We start from the raw sequence: 26,407 nt of genomic DNA, 5'->3' as shown, positions 1-26,407 counted from the left end.
ATGACTGACGAATCGGTTTGGTGAAAGGTAACTCATCTTTGTTGGAGATTTGTTCCCTTTGTTGAGTTAACACAAACACACCCTGTCTGTACATGTGTCGCATTATTAAAATGACGCATTTCAGTCTGGGGGTGTACTTTTGAATAAACGTCAGAAAACGGAAATCTCTTCCTTTCATTGACACTACTTAATACCTATTGAAATTATTCATCGGCAAATTTTGACACTAAGCAGAAGTGTTGACACTACACACTACACCAGTCAATACAGGTCTCTTCCTTATTATGGGTATCGCAAGTCAGTTATCACTGGTTACAATAATCACTGTCAATTGTTCAAAGTCATTGAAGCACATCAGCCAGACCGGACATTCTCCAGCCACGCAGGATCGTTCAGCGATCTTTGCTCACCTTTGCAATTGCGGCCTCCATCCATTTGGCATGTAGAGGCTTCATCACACTTATTCGTAAATCCACAAGTGAGTCCTTTTTGGAACCTGTCAAATTGTCTGACACTTTATTGGCATACCAATTAATAAATTGGTTCTTCATGGCCACCTTGAATTCACCATTAATTGTTGTCATATGACAAGTAGTAGCAAGCAATCACGTGATCAAACATGGCAGCGTAATCATAACATTGTCAGCTCCATTCCATTCAATATTTAACAAGCTCAATTCAGGTCACTAGTGTGTGGTAATAAGAAATGAAAAGAAAATGAACACATCAAAGAATCAGGGTGTCGCATTTTTCTGATCAACACAGCTTCCTGAGCTCGCATTAATTTCATGACGCATTTTAGACAAGACCTTTGCATTCGCATTAAATTCATGACGCATTAATTTCATGATTATTGTCATCAGTCTTTTCACAAACATTGTCAACTCATCTTTCTCTATGAACAGATGACTCCCTTATTCATTGTTAATCCTAAACATCTCCATAGTCTCTCTCCATCTGGACCTTGAAGTCCTCAAACACGGAGTGTATATGAAAGAAGGAGGGTCTGGTGGCTGGGTCGTACTTCCAGCACTGTTTCATGATCATGTAGTATGGGTCGATCTGCTCAGGTAGCCAGTGTTCTTGAGGCTTGGGAAGGCGGTATCCTCTCTGGATCTCATCCACAGCTTCAGATGCTCTCATACCTGATAAATACAGTCAATGGTGGTCTGGTCACATCTCATTTTAGATACAATTCCTGCACACTTCAGCTGCAGGGTTTTAATATACTACTCATCGAAAGTTTAGACTCACTTGAAGCACACACTATATGTTATGTATACATACGTGGATACATCAAAGATGAATTTCTATCCTAACAGGGAACCAACTGCAAATCATATGCAGATGAATGGCATGAGGATCATGCATGAACCTTCTGAAAAGCATGTGCAAATATCATTCTAGTGAACAGTTGCATTTTGGTGTAAAGTGTTGTTGAAAATTCACCAACTTTCACAGAGTTTCATCATTTATTGAACTCAAGACAATAATCTTTTCAAGGTTACAAATTTGCTTTACAATACAATGGCACATTTAGACAGTATGGAATATATTTCAAAATCTAGACCAGCTGCATGAAGTAATTAGCTATATTTACTCTGTTGAGTCTAAATTTTGTATGGGTAGTATATGCGTGTCTCAAATTTGTTTCTGTTGTGTTTGCCTTTATGATTAAGAAAATATTTCCTGTATACTGCATTTATGCATTCATGCATTTATGCATTTATTCTAGTTTTCTTGCAAATATTTTGGAGATATTACTTTGATACAACTGTGTATTTTCTTTAAAAGGAAATCTAAAAAGGTTATCCAATCCTTGCAATAACATATTAAGTTATAGATTTTTTTAGGCATTCTCCTGTTCATAAAATGCATGTATACGAAAACAACCTACACAACGATATATAATTTTTTTAGGTTAAAATAATTTCAGAATCTCACTGAGTTAGTTATAGAGCAAATATGCTATCCATTTGAACTTTACTCAAAACATCATGTCCAAACATCATTTTACAAAAGCATATATTTGTATTGCATTTTACTTTTACTTGATTCACATCTATGGGATTTGCCTTGGAACATATAGAAAACAGTGAATTCCGTACCTGCATATGGTTCCTTCCCTGATGTTGCAATTTCGTACATAAGAATGCCAAAGGACCACACATCTGACTTGATGCTGAACTTGCTGAACAACACTCCCTCTGGGGCAGTCCACTTGATTGGGAACCTTGTACCTACATGTACAATACAACTTGTATGAATACAACAAACATGATTACACAAACACAACATGCATTTATACAAGTAGCACACACTGACCCACATATAACCATACCAACCAACTTGTTACTTAGATGAATTAAAGCTGATGCAGCAGCTCACTCACAATAGAAATACATCACAAACTGTTTTATGAATAACAACATATATTCATATTCTTTATACAGCATTTCAGAGTTAATTCTTGACCTATCATCAGGTGAATTAATGACTTAATTCACAACACAAATTCATACATAACACGCACACATATACAAATACTGGTATTGGGAATTCCATGTCTTAGTAAATCAAGATAGAAAGAGTGTTACATTAAGATAATTATTGTGAGTCTAAAGAGGAATTAATAACTTCCTGTGGTGAATGAACGTACCACGTTCTAGTTCCCATGGTAACTGGTGAGAAATAAATGGTACCTACTTTGTCACACTTTCCATCTCTGTCAGTTGTCACTGATCACGGATGAAGATAAACGAGTAACTTACCTCCTGCAACATACTGGCCATCATCCACAACCCTGGCCAGTCCAAAGTCAGCGACCTTGACATCATGATGTTCCCCGACCAGGATGTTGCCAGCACGGAGGTCACGATGGATGAAGTTGCGAGATTCTAGGAATGCCATTCCTTCTGCTATCTGTGCATATGAATTCAACATACAGTAACATAGCATCCAAATAGGCCACTAGAGGAAAAGGGGAAAAGATGTAAGATCTATACATCTGGAATTTGAAAAAAACTTGATAGACATTTTGTAACTTTACTATTCCATGTTAAACTCCCTCAATTCAGAGTCACCTCATCTCTATAACTGAATACCAAGTTGTCAAATTTGGTGCTACTGACCTGCCGAGTCATATTGAGCATCATGGTATGTTCCAGCTTGGAGCGCCTTTCTCTCCTAAGGAATTCCAGTAGTGATCCATTGGCCATGTACTCTGTGATGAGCAGCACAGGTTCACAGTTTGTACACACAGCAAGAAGCTGAACCAGACGGACATGACGTAACCTGTTCATTGTCCTTGCTTCACGGATAAATTCTTTCACGGTCATTCTTCCTGGCTTCAACATCTTGATAGCAATGTCGAGCTTTCCTCGCAGCTTGCCTTAAATAACAACAATCAACATCAATCATCATTGTCACATTATGTCATCACCATCACCACCACCACCATCATCACCACCACCACCACCACCACCATCACCTCCACCACCCACCACCATCATCGCCACCACCACCATCATCACCATCACCATCACCATCACCTCCACCATCTTCATCATCATTGATTATCATCACAGTCATTACAGAGAGGCACACAAAAAGTGATACAATCTGATCATTATTACATGTGCCCCAGATAACCCAACCTGCCTGTGAGGTGCTCAAAGGTTAATACATGTAGTTAATATCCCACAGGGTAGACATTTTCTGCTGAGTAAACAGAGGCAAGTTTGAACAAACTCACTCATGAAGGTGAGACCCACATGTATCACATGTGCTTCATTGTGGGGCAGGACCGACGTCCTAGACACCCAAGTCAAGCTGAAGACATGTGATCACCAAATTTCAACTCATCCATTCTGTTGCCCATTTTGACAGCAGAGATTCCAATAAACCTATTTAAAATCACAACGCGCTTTACATACGACCTGCATTACTTGGGGCTTTTCTACCAGTAGAAACCAACATGGTGTTATATAAGTTATAACATTTATGATCATAGTAATACCTTTCCACACTTCCCCAAAGAATCCTGCACCAAGCTTCTCGGTCATGCGGATGTTCTCCCGGCTCACCTCCATACTTCGGAGATGTGTGACCGGTGCAGTCCTGGGACAGGGTTGCGTGAGTCGGCACACCAGACCATCTTCCTTCTCTGCCAAAACAAGACCAGGGGATGTTACAGCTGCCAGGATTTCCATAGCTCTTAGAACAGGTATATACTGTGGTTTCAACACTGTATTTGGTGTATTTTAGCAAGCCTTACTTGTACGATATTGTCCAACCAATGTACAGGATACAGCGCCCAGTAACACACAGATATCTGGGATATTGACAAACCCTCAAGATAAACGAGACTTGAGAAAATTTGAACAAAAATAAAACATTTGAGAGAACAACTGGGTTCAGCTCTAAGAGTCCCATCGTTCTTGGAACTTTTCATATGCATTCCCCCTTGGTGAAATCTGTTCTCAGGATCAGTAGATCTTGCATTAATAATCCCTATTGGTCTATTTTATGTCAATTAGGGACTGTTCATAATCTATAGCTAGGGGCTGGTGATGAATTCTAATGGGGTTCACAAATTTTGTTCTGGGGACATGGGGCTAGGGGGTGGGGCCATCAATTTTTTACACGCACTAAGGGGAGGGTCATTGACTTTGTAAAATGACATGCAAGGGGGTCACTTACTTTGTACATCATATCCATCATCCATCCACCCATCCACCCATCCCCCACCATCCACCCTTTCTCCACACACATAAATTGAAACTGGTCCCATACAGTTGAGCAACTGTTAGATATCCATCATGGTTGACCAATGATGTGTACAAGTTCTCTATACTACATACTAATCAGGTAATGGTTCAATTCCAAAAATTTTTTATTCTACTGGAACATGCTCAGCATCAGTCAGGGATCAAAGTCAAGGCAGATGACACTTACTCTGATAATGTTCCACCAGCTTGATGACATCAGGGAAGAGTTTCCGAACTCCAATATATACTTGTCCGTCAGCTGACTTACGTATCTTGTAATGTCGGATAGACGGTGTTCTGCCATCTGCCTCCAGACATCTCACAGACAATGCATAGGAACTTTTGTCTGAAAATGACAAGGACATTTATCGATATTTATCTTTTACCATGAACTCATCTCCAATATTAGCATGAACTCCTCAATACATTCACTTGAGTTTTGCTGTGACCCTTTATCTGTTTCAGTTATTTACTAAAATGGCAGAAATATCACCAATGCCATGTCAATTTTAACTCACTTTTTCAGTGTCTCAGTCACAGCCTAATGGCTACTGACTGTTCACCTCCCACAACAAAAGCACATCATCTATACACAATGAGTCTGAAGCATAAATGTCAATAGTGACGTCCCTATCTGTGGTTTGATCATTGCACACCTTAAGGACTCCTGTCTGTACAGAGGTTTGCAGCAAGTTGGAAGAATGGAGCACAACTGTAGCAATATTCCTATCATATTAGTCAGAGTATTTCTTAACACTTTCCTGGCAGTTGAGTAACACTGTGGTTGCAGTGTTAGCTTGTCACACACATGTGTGGGTTCAACTGCACGCAATCGCAATTGTACAATGTAGGAAGCCAATTTTCAGCTGTCCCATCTCGCACATTACAGGAATATTGCACAAAGAAGCTTACTCACTCACTCACTCACTCACTCACACACCCACCCACCCACCCACTCACTCACTCACTCACTCACTCACTCACTCACTCACTGTGTGGTGGGTAGTGTCTCACCTGTTGAAGCCCTTACGAGGAAGCTGCCTGTCATTACACCCTCTCTCTTCAGCCACGCCTCACCATCATGCCGGCTACAGTCAAACCACCAGCTGAAAATCATCAAGGGTCCAGTGTTTCCATTGGCATTTGGACATCAGGCATGATCAGAGGCATTGAAATTTATACATGTATATGACAGTATTTTGTTGGCAGGTAAGTTTTGATCAGGGCTGGCAAGTTATACATCTAACCAACCATGTGGTCTGGATGAAATTTTGGGGACTTTCATATACAGACCAACCAACAACACATGCTGTCACACCTTCACCAGTGATTGGGATTAGCACCATTCCATCAACCAGGACAGAAAATCCATAAACCCTCATTGCTTGTATTCCCTAAATAGCTAGGATATTGCTGACTGTTGCATAAAACATATTTGATCCTTTATTCTAATAATTCCTTTCACAATGCATTCATGAAGATTTATAACTTTGTGTTTACATATAAACACACACAGCAAGATATGAGGACAGCTCTGTGTAAAGTTGGCTACATACAACAGTGTCAGCAGCTAGCCAGTGAATCCTTCCTAATGTAGGGCAGTGGGATAGTCTAGTGCTTAAAGCATTTGCTCATCACACTGAAGACCAGGGTTCAATTCCCCACATGGGTACATTGTGTGAAGCCATTTTCTGGTGTCCCCCTCTGTGCTATTGGTGGAATACCGCTAAAATTGCCACTACAAACTTTGTGTGGTGGCTTTTAAAATTCTGTTATTACATTCAAATTATGGACCTTTCAATCTATGGCTAGTCATTGTTGATATGTCCAGGTTAACCATATCTACAAGCCACAAAATAAATGTGGACAAATGGACAGACCAAACAAGTATATATCAAAACTGACAATGTTGGAGGATAACATCTTGCTTATATCACCTATTACACATATCATGACACACGGGGAACTTAGGGCAATAGATGTAAACGAGAACAGATGGCAACAAAAATCTAAACTTATATCACAAGGTATGGCATGTCAAAGGTTTTGGTTGGATGTTTCTCGTAGGAGATAAACATCATGTGTTGGCCACTCAATAACACCTGGAAATTGGCCAACACATGATGTTTATCGACACTGAAAACAAAAGGTAAACCAAAGGGTTTTACTGTCTGCACTCATTTACATCGAGTATGGGAAGTTTCATCAGCTGGCCATTTCAGCTGGTTCCCATGGAAGCATCTGGAGCTGCTCATTTGTGACGTCATTCTGACTTTACGTCACAATATGATTTAAATGATGTCACCACTGTTGATGACACAACAAAAAAATTGTTTGCAGTGTTTCTACGTGTCAATATGCAGTGAACAATCTTGCAGTTTCTGGGAATCAAATACCATTTGATCATGTTTTTCAACCAATCAGATTACAGAACACAGTGACTTTTGGTTTACAATTCATAACAACCCTGCTGATGGACCATCTGATTTGGTAAGTTGAAAATACAGCAACTAACAATTTGGGTCATTTCCATGCATAGTGTGTTCATAAATGTAAGAACCAAGATCCAACATAAAGACAGACAATAACCCAGGTTTTGAATTCATACACTACAGAAGACAGACATTCCTTCATTGAGTCAGCAGCACATACTGTATCACCAAGACCTTGGGGAAAGACCCATCAAGACCCGGGTTAAGGAATGACCTTCAGAAACCCATGCTTGTAAGAAGCAACTCATTGGGATTGAGTGGTGAGGCTCAACTGTCATCATATTCCAGATGTGGAGACTGATGTAAATGAGTCATTTGATTGTCTGGTCCAGACTTGAACATGTCCTAACATTATGAGTACCATACAGTCATTTGTGGATGCAAAATTATTCAAAGCATTAATATTCTACTTTCAAACAGATGTGAAAGTGCAACGTCTATCAAACTGTCTAAAACAGGAAACATTTTCACCAAGGGTGTCATATTGACAGTGGTGCAGCCTGAATACATACAAACAGGTAGATTCATATCCTTCCTTCCTTCACAAGCAGGAAGAAACCTAGTAAGCAGTCTGGAAGTGGGGCATCACATCACATGCTCTAGTTGATGGAGTGCCATGTATATTTCTAGGGAGTTTGTTGTATGAAGGTGGCACAATGATGCAGATATAGGGTACGTCAGTGATCTAAGCAGTATGGTGATTTATGGACTGCAAACATCAACAATTGATCTCTATACTTAATCATTCAAACAAATGACTCAACCAATGCCATTACCCTCCTTCTCACTATTACCTCAAAGGTTGTATGTATTTTCGCAAGGTAGAATGGAGATTTAAATTCACCCTCATTCTTGGTATCTATATAGAAATTCCCATTTGTGAAACTTTGAGAACAGGTTTACCTTAAAGTAGAAAATTGCCTCTTTGGGCAAAAACATTTGAGTCTTGTAGGCAATGTTCAATTTTAGCATCAATAATAATTCCCATTAACAGGAATTTTGTTGTTTTAGTACAACTGTGACACTTGATCAAACTAACAATCAAAAATGACAAATATTCATGAACAAATATATGCGCTGAACAGTGAAACTGACAGTGGGCGCCTTCGGAACAGTTGGCTAAGGTATTCCCCGAGTCTTCTTTACTTTTGTATGCGCTCAACAGTGTAAAGCTATGTGCCCTGTATTCATAGTTTCGCATTCATCACTACAGTAAACATAATTGTTATCTGTCCATGAAAAACCCTTAAGATTGGTGATTACATTAAAAATGTATGCATTTCGATTATAGTCAACAGTTGTTCACCACAAGTTGCCAGTGTGTTTGGTTCGTGATTCCCAACACATAACTCAATGAGAGATGAAATAACTTACTCCTGAGCCTGAGGAGAATTATCATCCACTTTCACATAGTTGACAGGGATGTATCCTCTCTTCCCATTGGTCAAACTGGTACAGATCACCCAATCAGCAGTGTCACTGCAAAAAGAAATAATGCATCTACACATACCATGTCAAGAATTACTTTCGCTCGGTGAATATCAGTACATATGGCCTTCATCTGCACTACTAATTGTTCACCCTCTCATATATGTGACATTGGTCAATGTAACATCGCCCTGTAAAAATTGCTGAAGTAGTCAGCTAACGTTTTGAGAAAGAAGGGCCCTTATTTTTGACACGTTCATAGCCTCAAGAATTGTTAACATTGATCGAAACTAGTGTGTAAAGATTGGGCTTAAGAAGTTTGTAGGGCTACAAAAATTCCAAGAATGGCTAGAATCTTAGGTTTTTATCTAAATTTTTATGTTATCATTAAAGTGTTGATCAGCAAATTCCTAAATCAAATATACAATAATAAACACAACAATTGATGTTCATTTAACTGAAAATGATCATCACAGAAACAATACATAAACATTCTGTATAAGTGTCCCCCACAAAAGGAAATCTATTATAACAATGAATTTATTATACATGCTGGTTAAATATAACAGCCAAGACATAAAGCGAATGAGCAACATGTACTTTGGTCCCCCATCCCAGCCCTGTATCCATCAATGCTCTACAGGGAACACTTGCTGACCAGCAAGCCACCTTTACCATTAAAAAAATGTAGGGGATATTGGATTCACAAGATTGATCAAATGCAAACGATGAAGCTGAGGAGGAAATAGATGATGAAGAGAAATTAGGGGAAAATGTGACAGTTTATTCCATTCCTTTGGAAATGTTTCATCTGTATGGATAGATATTACTTTCTCTCAAAAAACTGCATTGGCACTGGCTATGGTATCCTCGCAAAATGGAATATACCCTACTTCTTATGAATGGTATATATCATATACGAGAAAACAAAACAAATGGTGATTCGAGTGTTAATCACATATCATGGTTGAAATGTTGAAATGTTGAAACCTGGATTCCGGTCAGTACTGACCTGGCATTAACTTTCCTGAGTCTGTCTCCTTTCACAAAGGACAAGTCATCCTCGTTAATTGCCTCAAAGTCGTACATTGCCAGAAAGATAACAGGCTCTGAAAGAACAAATATGGTGTACATGTCAGTTGATGGTACAGGCAGGCTCATTAGAGCAGATTTAAGGATACCTCTATAGCAACCCTAGATAACACCCAGTCTCACATAAAGGATGCATGGATCCTTGAGGGTCATCATGTCAGCTCTTAAAAACAACTCAGCATCGTTTTTATCACAATGTATTGGGAAATGTGTGACATACAACAGAAAACCTACATATCAGACACAACTATTTCTTCTCTAAAAATAATTTTTGTGTGGATGCCCATGTATAAAGCTGGATCAGAATGTGAGATGTTGTAGCAAACCTCATATATACATGTTAATTACTATTTCAACATTTCCCACCTCATACTGTAAATATTGAAACTAAAAGTTCCTCAAAAGTAAAATTACAACAAAGTAAAGTCAATGTCAGGTGAAAGCGTTGAATACTTCTGTGTTTCCTTTTCAGTAAACAAATTCCAGAGGTGACAAAAATATAGGCCTTAAAACATTAAATCTCCAGCAGTAATTTCATGGTCCTCATAATGCCGGAAATATCATATGTACCTTGAAAGATCAACATTGATACTCCTTGAAGCATGAAATCCACAGACATCACTTTTAACAGTGCATACATGAATCACCCTGAACACCTGTAATCATGCATTTTACAGAGGGTTAACTCTTGTATTTCAGTTATCAAAATGTCAGAGCCCAGTGCTATAACAAAATTAATCTAAAAGACAATAAATTTTGATCTATTTAGGATAAGGAAAAGCAAGATTTATGGCTGTCAACTTCTTGCTTTTCTTATGCAATCCACTTCTAAATACCCATTAAAGATTTATTTGGGATTAGACAGATAACAGCTACAAAAAATAAATGTTTAATTTTCAAAGAATACTAAACAATCATGTTACATAAGTAGTTTCTGACAACTACTTTCGGATCAGACCACAAGAGCTCTCTGTTTCTGAAGTGCATATTGCACATGTTATGGCTATATTTGAACCACCTGGTACAGAATGCAAAGTCTGTATTGAATGACTGAAACAACTTCATTTTTGTTTCAACCTAACAGAGCTTACAGTAAACAACAAACCTTTAACATATGTTTTATTTCAAATACCATCAAGTAAAGTACATATTCTTGTACCACCTTGGGATTCAGTACTAGCTGGGATTCGAACCCAGAGTCTTGGATTGATCCTTATTAACTGATGTTTCTGTAGTGGAAGCCGCAAAGGATAAGTAGAGTGGATCATTTCCATGACAACAACTGGCATACAAATATAGGTTTAGGTACCTGCTCTAACTGAAAAAAACCCACTACAAACAAGCATGAGTTTGTTGGGAATGCATGCCATACCAGAATCTCCTTCATACGACAAAAAGGAGTTTGTGTGGAGCTATTCTTAACTATTATCATCATGAGTGAGAAAACAAGGGTGCAGTTCAGGTTTGCTCCTATTTACTAATAATCAACTGTATACTCACTGGTTTCATTCGGGAGAGTTGGGTTGTCCATTTCAGGCATTATCAACTGCAGATCTTCAAAGGATTTCGTCAGTTTCAGCTGTTGTCCTGGCAGACGTTTAGTTAAACGCCGAGAAAGTTTTGGAGATGACAAATTTCTGGGCAATCCACCAGCCCCTGTATGTCCAGCTACATTGATCCGTGTTATTTTCGGTGAAGATTTCGGAGAATGGTGCTTTGGAGGTAGTTTAGGAGATTCTCTGTTTTTCAACTGAGCTACAGATTTTAACACAGGGTTATGTCCGAGTTCATCTTGTGAAAGTCGTCTACTGAAACCTGGTATGTTTATAGGAGAAGTCTTATTCATGGCCTTATTAAATGCATCTATAGCTTGTTGAGTCATCATAGGCGGATCTAAAGTATGATCCACAGACTTGCTACGCCTTGCAACCAGATGATTTGCATGTGGATTATTATGTTCGCTGGGCGGCGCTTGGCTTGTTGGAGAAGCTTTGTTGGGTGAAGATGTTGGAACAACTCCTTGAGATGACGCACCAGAGCTACTCTGGGACACATATCCTGAACTGAGTTGTGAGGAGGCTTCTACACTTTCTGCCATCTTAGAACCAGACAGCTGCTCCACTGTCCTTAGAGGATGAGCAGTTGTCCTAGAACTAGGTTCTGTTATGCCAGGCAATTGTTCTGGACTTTGGGGAAGATGTTCCGGTCCTCTAGGAAACTGTTCTGCTGTTCCTCCAGGAATTTCTTCTGTTCGTTGTGTAGCTTGATCTGCTCTTTGAAACTGTTCCATTCTTCCAGGGATTTGCTCTGTTCCTCTTGGTTCATACTGCTTAAGAATATCTATATCTTGTTTCCCCACAGGTTTAATAAAGTGACCTTTTCGTGAGCTTGATGAAATTGTGCTGGCAGTGTCATCATCAATAGTATACTCTCGCTTCCCAGATTTGTTGCCCATAGTGGTGGATGAAGTCCTAGCAGTCTGAAACATGGGAAACCGAACACTAATACATTTATACTTGAGCTCCCAATGTGATATCTAAATTAAGACACAAAGCCCTGACATGACCTTCCAATCTAATTCTTATAATAACACACAAAGTGCCACTATAATACAATAACACATGACCTTCCAATCCACTACTTATATTAAGACACAAATCACTGTTATACATGGCAAGATACTTGTTACAGACTGAAGCCTGAACTCACTCTAAACATGTTCAACAAACAGCAAATACTCTTACCAGTCACTCGAAACAAATGTACCATTAGTACGACGTCTACTGTTATCATAACACTGTTGATAGGTAGCCAAGTCAATGTTACTGTACCAGCACTAACACATCACACTCTTATGTGGAAATAATTCTCAACTTATAGCTGTCACAGGTTACAAAGCTTAAATCCATAAATGATAATACTTTCCAACAACTGCCTTTATTTCTGGGAAACACCTATGACCTCACTCACTGTCATGAGCAACAGAACATCAACTAAAGTCTTTTGGGGAGGTTTCGCTACAATTAAACATATAACGGTTTATGGAGGTTTTCCCATTCTGTCCTTAAGGCATTTCTTTTTTCACCATTTAATCAGTAACTAGTAATATTAATATGTAATAAAGTATCAGTTTCCTGTAGTGACAGAAACGTCATTGAGGAAACAATTATGGGATACTTGACTTCTATTTACATTTGTGGATCATCTGTTGACAATGATACGGAACAAAGCCTTCTCTTATTCTGATGACGCAATTTATGTCATGGTGGAAATTGCTTGGGGCTTTTGGCACTTAGAAAACAGAAAAACTGAGAACGATCTTGACAAATCAAAACAATCGACCAATAACTATGCACTAAAAAATGCCGTCTATATACAGAACATCAACATCAATAGAACAAATGAAATAGGAATTTTCATGTGAAAATCCATCATCAACTATTCTCACTGATTTTGACATGCGCAGCCACCACCCCGATCAACCAACCCTATGCCACTGCTAGGTGTATCCACCACCCCCATCAACCATCCCCATCCTACAGCTGTGTGCATCCACAACCCCATCAACCATCTCATCCTCCAGCTGTGTACATCCACCATCCCATCAACTATCTCCATCCTACAGCTGTGTACACACACCACCCCATCAACCATCCCCACCCTACAGCTGTGTACATCCACCACCCCATCAGCCATCCCCACACTACAGTTGTGTACATACACCACCCCATCAGCCATCCCCACCCTACAGCTGTGTACATCCACCACCCCATCAGCCATCTCATCCTCCAGCTGTGTACATCCACCATCCCCTCAACCATCCCCACCCTTCAACTGTGTCTATCCACCATCCCATCAACTATCTCCATCCTACAGCTGTGTACACACACCACCCCCATCAACCATCCCCACCCTACAGGTTTTCACATCCACCACACCCATCAGCCATCCCCACACTACAGTTGTGTGCATACACCATCCCATCAACCATCTCCACCCTACAGCAGTGTACATCCACCACCCCATCAACCATCCCCACCCTACAGCTGTGTACATCCATCACCCCATCAGCCATCCCCACCCTACAGCTGTGTACATCCACCACCCCATCAGCCATCCCCACACTACAGTTGTGTACACACACCACCCCATCAGCCATCCCCACCCTACAGCTGTGTACATCCACCACCCCATCAGCCATCCCCACCCTACAGCTGTGTACATCCACCACCCCATCAGCCATCCCCACCCTACAGCTGTGTACATCCACCACCCCATCAGCCATCCCCACCCTACAGCTGTGTACATCCACCACCCCATCAACCATCCCCATCAACCATCTCCACCCTACAGCTGTGTACATACAACATCCCATCAACCATCCCCACCCTATAGCTGTGTAAATACACCATCCCCATCAACCATCCCCACCCTACAGCTGTGTACATGCACTACCCCTATCAACCATCCCCACCCTACAAATGTGTACATTCACCACCCCATCAACCATCCCCACCCTACAGCTGTGTACATCCACCACCCCATCAACCATACCCATCCTACAGCTGTGTACATCCACCACCCCATCAACCATCCCCATCCTACAGCTGCGTGCATCCACCACCCCATCAACCATACCCATCCTACAGCTGTGTACATCCACCACCCCATCAACCATACCCATCCTACAGCTGCGTGCATCCACCACCCCATCAACCATCCCCATCCTACAGCTGTGTACATCCACCACCCCCATCAACCATACCCACCCGACAGCTGTGTACATCCACCACCCCATCAACCATCCCCATCCTAGAGCTGCGTGCATCCACCACCCCCATTATCCATTCTCACAATGCACAGCTGAATCCACAGTGTAAGTCCATCATCACAACAGCAGCCACTTTCACCTAAACCTTGAGTGCGGTGAGAGCCCACACTAGAGAATATTGTATTGTTCCCGCTTCCTGGCAACAAGGTCTGAGTACTGGTATACATCATGTCAGTCCAATACAGAACAAATTTTATGGATAACAACTTCTTTTATTCCTCAGAACAATGTTTCAGTGCAGATTCTTGTACCATTGCCACGCAATTATGCTTGACAAGGGTACAAAAATCTGCACTGAAAGTTCACTCTCATGAATAAAAAATGTTGTTATCCATAAAATTTGTTCTGTATTGTACTTCCCAACTTCTAAAATGCCACTCTAAGATGTTATCAATTTGTCAGTCACCTTGTCTAAAAGCCATACTTTCATAATACCACACCACTCTGACTGGAGCTATGAAAGCTGTTTGTTCGTTAATTTATCTAAAAAGAAAGTTTCTAAATTCATGACCAGCAAAATATAATAATGGCAAGCTGCTTTATGAATAACAACTTCTCTATTATACTGTGATGTGATGTTTCAGCATCGATCTTTGTACTGATTGCAACAGCCTTTGTTGTTATTCATCAACTTCAAAAATGCCAGTCAAACAAATCCACAAATTATATATACAGATATCATATTTCCTTCTCATGTTTTCATTTAGACTTCCGACATTGTTTCACTGAGGTTTTGTAAATTATATTATTTGTACTTTTCAGTTGAGTCAAGTTTGCTTTTGAAATAAAGAAAATTACAGATTTCTAGATTTACACAAGGTAGGGTAAGTCATGATGCAGCCGTTGATTCCAAATACATGTTTCACGGTTCATGATCATACGAAAGTGTTTTACATAAAAACAATAGTGACATTTTGACCCAGCAACCATTGTTTCTGTATTTCGACATCTGTGACATCATAAACAAATGAGCATGGCATCAATCAAGAGGGCAGTGACACTTCCGTACTGTGCTTTACTGTTTTACATGAATAAAATAGCATGAAAGAAATCATTACACAAAGCAATTGTGTCACATGACTTAAACAAAACTCTAGCTAGGGCAATATAACATTTCATACTCATTTCCTATAAGTCGCTAATGCCCGTGTAATAATCTCTAGATAAAGGAGTCTGTGAACAGCAGTACTGCCTGAGAATTTCCCTTGCAGTACTCCCTGACCCTAGTATAGTCAAACAAAACATACCCTGGACTGTAGACATCATTCAACAGTGTGTATGGTACCACCCTATATTGTTACACAGTGGTGTCTACTCGCATGCTATGGTTCAGTGATCACACATGTTAACCTCCACTGTCAATGGCATTTAGCATTCTGTCACAGACTGTCCCAGTTAGTATCACACAGCTACAGCCTGTTAATTCAATTATGTATGTCAAAGCAAGTAATATATATATAAATACATCATCATACAATGAGAGGTCAATTCATTCATTCATTCATTCATTCATTCATTCATTCATTCATTCATTCATTCATTCATTCATTCATTCATAAAGAAACAAACAACTGAAAGGAAACTGTGCTGTCAACTTTAAGCATGGATAAGGAGTTTTTGCTGAGAACCCAGTGTTAAAAGTGTTTGCTTGTCACTCCAAAGATGGGGTTCAATTTTAAACATCATGTACAATGCGTATATAAAGCCCCTTTCTGGTGTGTTCCTCCATGCTATTGCTGGACCATCGCTAAAGACAGTGTAAAACCATATTCACTCTGACTTGCTTTATGCTGTCGACTTAAAAAGTGAAGCCGTTTAAAATGATGTGAAGTTACTTGTTTCATGGATCACTTTGTTACCACTTTGTACTTAGATATTATTTATTTTTGTTGCCATGAAACCATGTGTACTGTGCCTGTACACAGCGGTGGAGGCTGTCCAACCATCAGTTTCTGATAGCGTACCTGGTGTTGTCCAAACAAAGACACATCTTCACTGATGTGAGGCATGCAGGCTTTGTTCAGTACAAGCTGCACAGCAGGTTACCGACCATGATCCATTTCTTAAAATACACTTGATATCAAGATGACTCATTTCTGGAGATTATGTTTCACCTAACAATTGCAGCATGAAACAAATTTAAGTTAATTCTTTCCAAAAAATCTAAAATCCACGTCATGCATCTATTATATTCTTACAATTGTTCATTTATATGGGAATTTTATAAACATTTTCATACGTAGATTAATCACAAGTGAGCATCTAACAATTATAATGTACATTAATATGGACCAGTGATCACTGAAGAGCAGCCTGGAATGTTGCCAGCACGACATGCTTGTCATCACAGAAATAGCTAATTATTGGCAATAATCTCAAATGCAAGAATAAAAATTTAGAATTGGTCTTCAGTAACCCATGTTTGTCGAAAGAGTTGAAGAACAAGATGGGGTGGTCAAGCTCTCTAAAAAATGGTCGATACATGTCATCATATCCCAGCTGCATAGATCAATGCTCATGCTATTGATCTCTGGATTGACTGGTCCAGATGTGGTTATTTACAAACTTCTGCCACTTTGCTGAAATATTGCTTAGTGCTGAGTTAAACAATAAACAAACAAACCCATCCACCACGACTGGTGTTCATGGCATCAAACAGTAACCCTTGACGTATTGAAGTATTTAATTTCCGTACAGCTTAAGCATGCCCGAGTGTGGCTACATGTTCTGAACATATGTCCCTTTATTTACATCCATTTGGAAGCAGCAGCTAATGGGGCTGAGTGTGTAGTCACTGCAGCAAGCATATGGAAATTAGATGATGGAACTGATAAACCATTTAAACACCTTTGGGATGGCTGTAACATGATAGTTTGTCATGACAGGTTTCATAGACAAAAAGAGTTGAGTTTATAAGATTCAATGCAAGGAATAGGTCGCTGTGACAAACTGAAGTGACTGAGGCTATGGACTTTCGTCAGCTCCCCTTCACTTAGAAACTTACCATCTTGTCAAATAAGGCATGTGTAGAGATGAGTTTTTGCAGCCTTATTTGTGGAAGTTCTTTGTTGTGCTATTGTATACACTGCTAGATTCAGCACAATGCAGCATGTTCTGTCGATACAGGATGTCATAGCTGCATTCACAATGTCATCACTGTAGGACTTAGGCTGTCATCTTCCACATATGTGGATATGTGTGAATAGGCTACAGCCTGCAATGTATTTTGTATTAATCAAACATTGAGCATTTTCTGTACACTCATTATAATGATGATTTAACATCATGTTTCAAATCCTCACCTGTTATAAATCCACCTCTTTTGGCACCACTACTCTGAACACCGTCTATTTCAACACCATCTCACTCATCATCATCTCTCTAAACACCACCACTCTCAACACCATCCCTCTCAACTTCACCTCTCTCAACACCAATCCTTTCAACACCACCTCTCTCAACACTCTCTTTCAACACCACCACTCTAAACACCACCTCTCTAAACACCACCCCTCTCAACACCACCACTCTCAACACCACCTCTCTCAACACCATCCCTCTCAACTTCACCTCTCTCAACACCAATCCTTTCAACACTACCTCTCTCAACAACTGGTGTCCTCTCTTAACACCACCACTCTAAACACCACCTCTCTAAACACCACCTCTCTCAACACTCTCTTTCAACACCACCACTCTAAACACCACCACTCTCAGCACCACCTCTCTAAACACCTCTCTCAACACCTGGTGTCCTCTATCAACACCACCTCTCTAAACACCATCTCTCTCAACACCATCCATCTCAATACCACCACCCTCAACATCACCTCCCTCAACACCACAACTCTCAACATCACCACTCTCAACACCACCTCTCTAAACACCACCTCTCGCAACATAAGCTCTCTCAACACCACCTCTCTCAAAACCACCTCTTTAAACACCAGATCTCTCAACACCACCACTCTAAACACCACCTCTCTCAACACCTGGTGTCCTTTCATAACACCACCTCTCTCAACTCCACCTTTATGAACACCACCTCTCTCAACACTACCTCTCTCAACATCACCATTCTCAGCACCACCTCTCTCACACACCACATCTCTAATTAACAGAGCTCTGAAATTTTGTTGCAGGTACATTTATTTTGACAGATTTATGTTTACTTTGTTGTTGGAACATCTATTTTGTTGGTGGTATATATTCTGTTTTGTTGGTGTGTTTATTCTGTTGTTGTATGTTTATTTTATAATATCATACTTGTCATACTACACTTAGTTATATAAGGAAATAGGAACTGCACAAACTGGAAATTGAAACAAAATTCCATTCAGTACATATTATGTCTCATTAAATGCATCATGCAGTCTGTATGCAGGAACACTGGTTAAAATTTCAAGTCTGCTCATTTCTTTTGCAAAAAATATTTTATGATTAATAAGTGATTCTTAAGTTGAGTTTACACTTTCAGACTATTGTTCCTCACGCTGTTGGTGATGTTTGCAGTAAACACATCAGTCAGCTGATTTGGTTTAGTGTGCAGCTCCAAACAATCTGAATTGTTGTCAACATTATCAATCACTGGATTGTCTAGTCCAAGTTAGTTTGAATCAAGGTACCCATACTGTCACGCTTAGTGCTTGGTAGCAGTTATAAAAGTACAATGCCATCTGGGTATTAATGTAATGGGCACAAGAATTAGCATTATTATTATTATTATTACTTACTATTACCAGTAGCTGTCATATAGCCAGATATTGCTGACTGCACTGTTAAACACATACATACACATATTACATATCCCACAAAAGAAATACCAATTTTTGTTGCATGATTTTCACATCATGCTCAATTATACATACAAATTCATTAAAAAGTACTAATCTAATTGTGAAAACATAAAATCACATTTTTTATAATCAGTTTCTTAGTTGAGAAATTATTCATTCAGAAATTAAATTGATTAACTTAAAAACCATGAACCTTCAAAGTGTTTGTGTGTCTGTGCTTATTAGTTATATTACAACCCTTCCTCTTACCCCCACAATCATCAGCTTCAGCAAAAAATGCCATGTTGACAACGTTGGCTCCGGAATAAATAACCTCATCAATAACACAGACTTAATCAATGTTCTTATAAAGGAATCAATCAATATGTTCTCTTCAACATACCAGCTTGACATGAAGGCGGTGAGCACCAGTACATTATCATACCTGATTGCTCAAATAGTCGTGAATGCTAGATCATGTGAATATTTAAGCCCCAGTGGCAGTGCACGCACACTACACTATTCATGTGGTAAGAACAGTTACTCAGAAACAATAGGACCATTTTCTCTGGGGTGTTTTCAGGGTCAAGATATGGCTACTAGGGTGCCAGAGGACATGCTTTACTGACTAATAACGCATCAGCATGATAACCAAACACACTGACAACACAGGAACATGGAAGTACTTACAAAAGTGTTCTCTATAAACGACAAATGGGACAGGTCCAAATTTTCTACCCATGTACTCCACCCCTTATTATGCTACCCTACTCAGCTACCTGTTTTATTAATTCCTGACATCAAATTTGCAAGACATGGAAATAAATTCTACAGCTCTGACGCTCAAATGTTGAATTCTTCAATATCTTAACCATGTATTACATTTAAAAAAGTGACCATAAAGTTTGTCTAAATCTTCAAAGACAATACAACCTTTCAGTGATTAAAGAATGACACATTACATTGTTTAATATATTAGTTACATGATCATAATGGGCCTGGGTAATGAAACGAGTACCTGAGTCCAACTCATTACCTACCCAGCCCAGGTATCTTACCTGTCCCAGCCCTACTATGAACAACAAAATTGAATATTCATAATTATCAAACAAAGGTGTAAGGCTTTTTAGTTGGTATCAGTTTCTCCAAGCTTCAGTAAAGATAGTGCCTTCAGTATCACACTACCAATTAAACAGCGTGCATACACACTATGTCTACATGATACCTATAGCTATGATATCTGTACAAAATACCCCGCAGATCTAGATTTTGATAAATGCAATGAATTTCTCGCAGATCCAGGATTTTGATAAAGGAGTATTTTGATAAAGTTCCAAGGTCACAAAGGAACATAACCCTTGATAGTGAATAACACAGCCCTGTATGTAACAGCTCTAGTGTTAGAGCTAATGTTAAAGCTCTAATGTTAAGCAAAGTTTCTGTTAGATAAACACTCAGGTGGTCTTTGCGTGGGCTTATCAACTCTGTCAAGAATGTAACATTATTTTGAGACATACTTTGGAGCCTGGACCGACTGAATGCATCAGGACTAGAGCCATTCTAGGAAGCTGCCAACCCCCTTCGTTCATAAATCCTGAATACCATCCTGAGCAGATCCCAAACACTACCTAACACTAATCTCAAAGGCATTGAGAAATGGGAGCAATTTTCAGGTATCTCATATTCCGTCTCTCAGTACAACTGAAACACAATTTCAGTCAGTAATTAGATTCTACGATGACCCACTGTGACAGCAAATCGTTTACCGCCCCACAGAAAGACTTTTGTCACAAGATGTTTTAGTACATACCCACCCTCATAAGTTCATTGATCTGAGCCGGTTCTCAGTATCAACAAAACCTGTCCTCCACTGAACATTTTCAAAGGTGAATCACAATGGAAGTTCAGCACTCACCTTACATAAGTTGTTGGTCAGTTAGTCTAGAAGGCTGTTATCCGTCCTTGTGATGGTGTATCCCGTACATGGCTCTTTGTGACCATCATCCTGTCAGGAGAAAGGCTGAGTTACTTAATGCATGACAACTTACACATACACTTCACACTCAGCTAACATGCCCCACCACTGTAAGGAGTTCCCGCTATTCAACTTGTCTATTGCATACTAGCAATGCTCCAGTAGGTCTACAAAGATTGATTCACAATACATCAGTGTGGATTCAAGCATAGCTCTCAAGCTGCTGATAAATGGCACAGCTCCTACACATGCATTCTTCAGTTGAAAGGGATTCCCCTGTATGTAGTTGATGCTACCTGCTTGACAAGTACAGTCTAACCCCTGTAGGTAGGCCGTGGGTGTTTGTTAGAACAGGGGTTCAGTGCAGAAAGCATTGTAACAAAAGAGTTCAAGAGTACAGGTTGGTCAGCTGTTTTTGTAACTACTCAAAGCGGAAATGCAATTTTCTGACTAATGTATGTCCTTGTTTTTTGACACATTATATACATATCATTATCGGCATATCAATGTGTTATGGTTATCGCTACATACTCTAGGTATGAGTAACTGTTGAGCTAAAAAGATTTCAGCTTGTGAAAAGAGATGAGTGAGTGGGTGAGTGAGTAGGTGAGTGAGTGGTTGAGTGAGTGAGTGGCTGAATGTGTGGCTGAGTGAGTGAGCGGATGTATGAGTGGGTGAGTCATTGGGTGAATGAGTGACTGTGAGGGGAGGAATGAAAGGTTGAGTAAGTGCTTGAGTCTGTAGGTCAGTGAGTGGTTGAGGTTCAGTAAGTGAAAGGTTGAGTGGTTGAATGAGTGGATGAATGAGTAGTTGAGTGGGAGGAGGAATGAAGGGTTGAGTGAGTGGTTGAGTGAGTAGGTGAGTGAGTGTCTGGGTCAGGGAACATGGATGAGTGACTGACTGGTTTCGTAAGTGAAAGTTTGAGTGTTTTAGTGAGTGAATGAGAGAAATTAGAAAAGGAATGAAGGAAAGAAACAAGGGATGGTGTCGGTAAAGTATACAAACCTGAAATGCCCTTAATAAATGTTCAAATCGACACCAAATGTACATAGGTAGGTACATAGGTAGGTACATAGGTGGGTACATAGGTAGGTACATAGGTAGGTACATAGGTAGGTACATAGGTAGGTACATAGGTAGAATGAATCTAAACCATATAAACATCAAGAACAGAGGCTGGGACACTGAGGTGTCCACGAGAGACAGACTACTTTCAGTCAGACTGTTTCATACATACAAAATATTTCTGGTGAAAGTGGCTAATTTTTTAAACTAGGACTGATTATTTTCCATAACATGAAGCATATCTGGGATAAGAGGGGGAGAAAGCCAGCATTTTAAGGAGCGTATCTAGCCTAAGAAAAACAATCCCTATCCTAAGCTTTTAGTCACCCCTACACCCTCTGTTCTTACAATATCACTCATCTATTCATAAAAAGTTCTCTGAGCAGAAAGGTCAGAAAAATCCTTCATGACACAAGTGTCATATCAAAATATCGTTTAAACCATCTACTGATAGCAAATGACACACCATCATATTTGGCTGTCACAAGTAGAGTGTGACTTGCTGTGTGGAGTTGTGCGGAGACGTTACACTGACAAGGCTGAGTGGCCAGGCATACATCTCCAGGATAATCTGGGCCTCACATCGTAATCTTCTAGTCACGTTACTACCCATAAACTGGCTTCGAAGGATTCAGGTGAATTGTGTAACATACAATTATCTCATGCTATGACAAATGTAGGTGTGGCCACCAAACGCAGCATGGCCATGCCTACAAGAACAACACTTGACTCAAAGGCTGATGTTTACAGCTTGTGGCAGTGAGCTACTAAGCTACTGATTAATTATACAAAAAACCCATGCTATCTGCAGCTATGCCAACTACCAAGCCAGGTCACATACACAAAGGTGCATCCCGTAAGAGTTGCTGGCATGTGCATTCCCCTTTTGTCCTGATAGTTTATTATTTCCTCATTAAAATGCTTGTGAAAATGGGTGAAAATGAACTGTGTAACCCCCTTTCTCAAAAACCTGTATCCCCCGTGCATATGTAAGTAAAGCTACTGTTGCTTGGCATTAACCAAAACTATTACTACTGAAGTCACTGGTCTAAAACGTCATAATCAGTAGCTTGACATGGTAAAATCAATTTCAGTAATGAATCAATAAAGGAAGAACCTATTCCGTTTGAAGTTTTTGAGGTAGACCTCTATTAGATGAACACTGCTAATTTTATTAAAACCGACTGCACTCACATGTCTTGAATGCATTTTTGAAAACATTTTCCATATTTGGGCACCAATGCAGTCAGAGGTCAATATCGCTCATTAACCACTTCAAATTTGGTAAAATCAACCAATTAATTTAGTTCATCCTTTGTAGCTTTTATACTGAGGGAAAGAATATGGGTTCATGTGAAGGGACAAGTGTTCCTTTGTTGTTTTTCAAGGTTTCTTCATGAACTTTGTATTGCATAGCTTGTGAAGAAAAAATGAAAAAAAAACATATGAGTATACTTGTGCTTTCATGTGATCCCATATTTCTTTCCCTCAGTATATGATGGTTATTATGAGTGTAAAAGCATCATCCAAGGAACAAGAATCCTGAGTGTCGTCACTAATTTCATCAATACATAATATAAGAAATCGGTTTCATCTGATAACCAAGACTGGATATTTTTCTGCACCGATGCTTACTGAGTTAAATAAACGGTATTTCAGGTACATTATGGCAATGTCAGCTCATTTTTGTTAATCAGACTCCACAAACTTGTACATTATTACCTTTTTGGATGATCATTGGGGCAAATCAGAAAAGTTTTTTTTTTTTCATTTTGGAAGGATGAACAATGACACGGTTACCTTTTTTCATATATGAGATGACAAGATTATAGATTTAAATGTTTTTTAATGTGTGGTCATATCGAATGAAGGGTGAGGTGGGACTGAATATTTTCCAGTTTTCAGACAAGTCTCATCCATCATTCATAAATCTTCACCCATGGACTTTAAGCTGCTAGCATGGTGGGGTAGCCTAGCAGTTAATGCATTCACTCATCACACCTGGGTTCGATTCCCACACGTGTGAAGTACATTTCACCTGCCATGATATTGCTGGAATATTGCTAAAAGTAGGGTAAAATCATGCTCAGTCAGCTATACTGCTGCTAGCTTCTGACCATCAACACACACTGCACCAACAATAAAGTCGCTATATGAAACTGACCAGGAAGTTGGGCACAAACTGACCTCTATTCACACAAAAACTGACATAACCAATCTACTATCTCCTATATGTCACCAAGTGTTCTCGGTGTTGGACGTGAGTTACATCACGCTAGGGATTCACACAGGAAACCGATACACTTCAGTTCAAATTTCTTGAAAGGGACATTTCATACAATTGAGGAAGAAACTGAAACATTTTTTCGGAAACCTGTCACTACTGACAAGTGACTTTCTTATCAAAGAGTTTTGAGTTGTATCGCAAATCTATTAAGGCATTTCATTAAAATAAAGGATCCAAATTAAGTTAAAGTAAACACTAACTTTGACCTGAGCTACTGACAGACTTAAAACGTTCATAGTAATAGACACTTCTCCAGTTTGAAAGAAATAATGTATCACCTGTTGGTATTAAATTGTCACCATTCACCAATACATCAATGCATTGTATATATTCCCAAACAATATAAGCAATATAGTGCTCACCTGTATAGATTCATATTTTAATCCAATATTGATTCATAATTTACTTTCCTTTAACAAATGATCCCCTTTTTTCCTATTTAATGGATCTAATTCTGTGTGTGCATCTAACATATTTTGCCAAGAATTAATTTGCCTGTATATATGATATTAGAAAATCAAATGACTAAAATGAGTCATATTTAATTGAAACATGTGACCCAAGTTTCCGAAAGATTAAAGCCTGAAAAATTCCTTCTCTAATGTTTATTCAAAATAAAAAAAAATATAAAAATTCATGATATTGAAAATTGTAATTGGCTTAATATCTTAATCAATTCAGAATAACTGAAGTTATTTAAATTGAGATTACATTTTGATTTATTGGTTACATTTTTCATGATGTTTTAAAACCATTTCATTCTTGTTTTCAAAGATATGTAGCTGAAAACTTTAGTTATCAGTCTCTTTTGTGATATATAAAAAACACAGCTGCAACTGTCACATTCCTAATCAAAAAGCCAACCAGTAAGAAAGGAGCTTCCAACAAAGGAGCTTATATGTTCCTCAGCCTGTGCATCATAGAAACGTTTGTCGGGTCACTTCAAATATTGACATGACCTCAATTGTTAAGTATGTACTGTGTATTAAACCTGTCTCTCCAGCAGGTTTATTAATAGAAAGTTGATGTATTAATAGAAAGGAGGCAGTTAGATACGATTTCATACAATGACTGTTATACAAGGCTTGTAAAGAACATTTATTCAAAACAAATTGTCAACAGAACGTGCTGGATCAGCTTTGAGAAAGGTTACATTAGGCACAAAATGAAACATGGATATTAACATTCAGTGTGCAGGCAGAATAATCATACAATAAGATTTCTTAGTTTCAGTGCGTGATGTACATGTAATGCCAGACCAGATGCTTCATTTTTGGAAGCCATGAGAATAGTGAAAACGGTATAACTGATATGATTTGTTGTCATGTAGAAAATTACGGGAACTGATATTTCAAAAAATCAGTTTTAATAACTGAACATTTAAAAACATTACAAATCTTAAACTAAATTGTCATAGAGTTGCCAGATTTCTCAAAAGACAATGCAATAACTTCATCAAAGTCTATAGGCTAGTGGAATGAGAGAATGGTGCAGGAGAATCTTTGAAATTAGCATAGCTGACTAAGGGGAGTTAACTCAATGCTTACGTTAACAAAGCTGATCTTGGGGAGATTACCCGTGTTTACGTTAAGAAGACTCATCAAGGGAGGTAACCCCAACCTACAAGATTTCCACTTTATATAAATCGAACAGCTGTGACGCACCTGTCACGTTGTCAAGGGAGATAACTCCG

At 39.2% G+C, this 26,407-nt stretch overlaps 2 protein-coding genes across 2 annotated transcripts; one reads left to right on the top strand and one right to left on the bottom strand.

The window, feature by feature from the left end:
• Positions 1–486: 486 nt before the first annotated feature.
• LOC137291631 (tyrosine-protein kinase STK-like) lies at positions 487–21,644 on the bottom strand. Its single transcript, XM_067823040.1, has 11 exons — positions 21,303–21,644; positions 11,282–12,260; positions 9,702–9,798; positions 8,636–8,740; positions 5,784–5,875; positions 4,957–5,115; positions 4,019–4,165; positions 3,132–3,391; positions 2,772–2,922; positions 2,109–2,240; positions 487–1,145 (listed from the first exon to the last, which is right to left on the bottom strand). Exons 2-11 carry the CDS (start codon positions 12,234–12,236, stop codon positions 931–933), a joined length of 2,313 nt encoding a protein of 770 aa, XP_067679141.1. The 5' UTR covers positions 12,237–12,260; positions 21,303–21,644; the 3' UTR covers positions 487–930.
• LOC137292076 (hepatitis A virus cellular receptor 1-like) lies at positions 13,272–14,184 on the top strand. Its single transcript, XM_067823620.1, has 2 exons — positions 13,272–13,577; positions 13,744–14,184. Exons 1-2 carry the CDS (start codon positions 13,272–13,274, stop codon positions 14,182–14,184), a joined length of 747 nt encoding a protein of 248 aa, XP_067679721.1.
• Positions 21,645–26,407: the final 4,763 nt, after the last annotated feature.

Source organism: Haliotis asinina, chromosome 7 (genome assembly GCF_037392515.1).
Source record: "Haliotis asinina isolate JCU_RB_2024 chromosome 7, JCU_Hal_asi_v2, whole genome shotgun sequence".
Taxonomy (NCBI): domain Eukaryota; kingdom Metazoa; phylum Mollusca; class Gastropoda; order Lepetellida; family Haliotidae; genus Haliotis; species Haliotis asinina.
The sequence above is the reverse complement of the archived record's forward strand: the minus strand, read 5'-3'. Positions and strand labels throughout refer to the sequence as shown.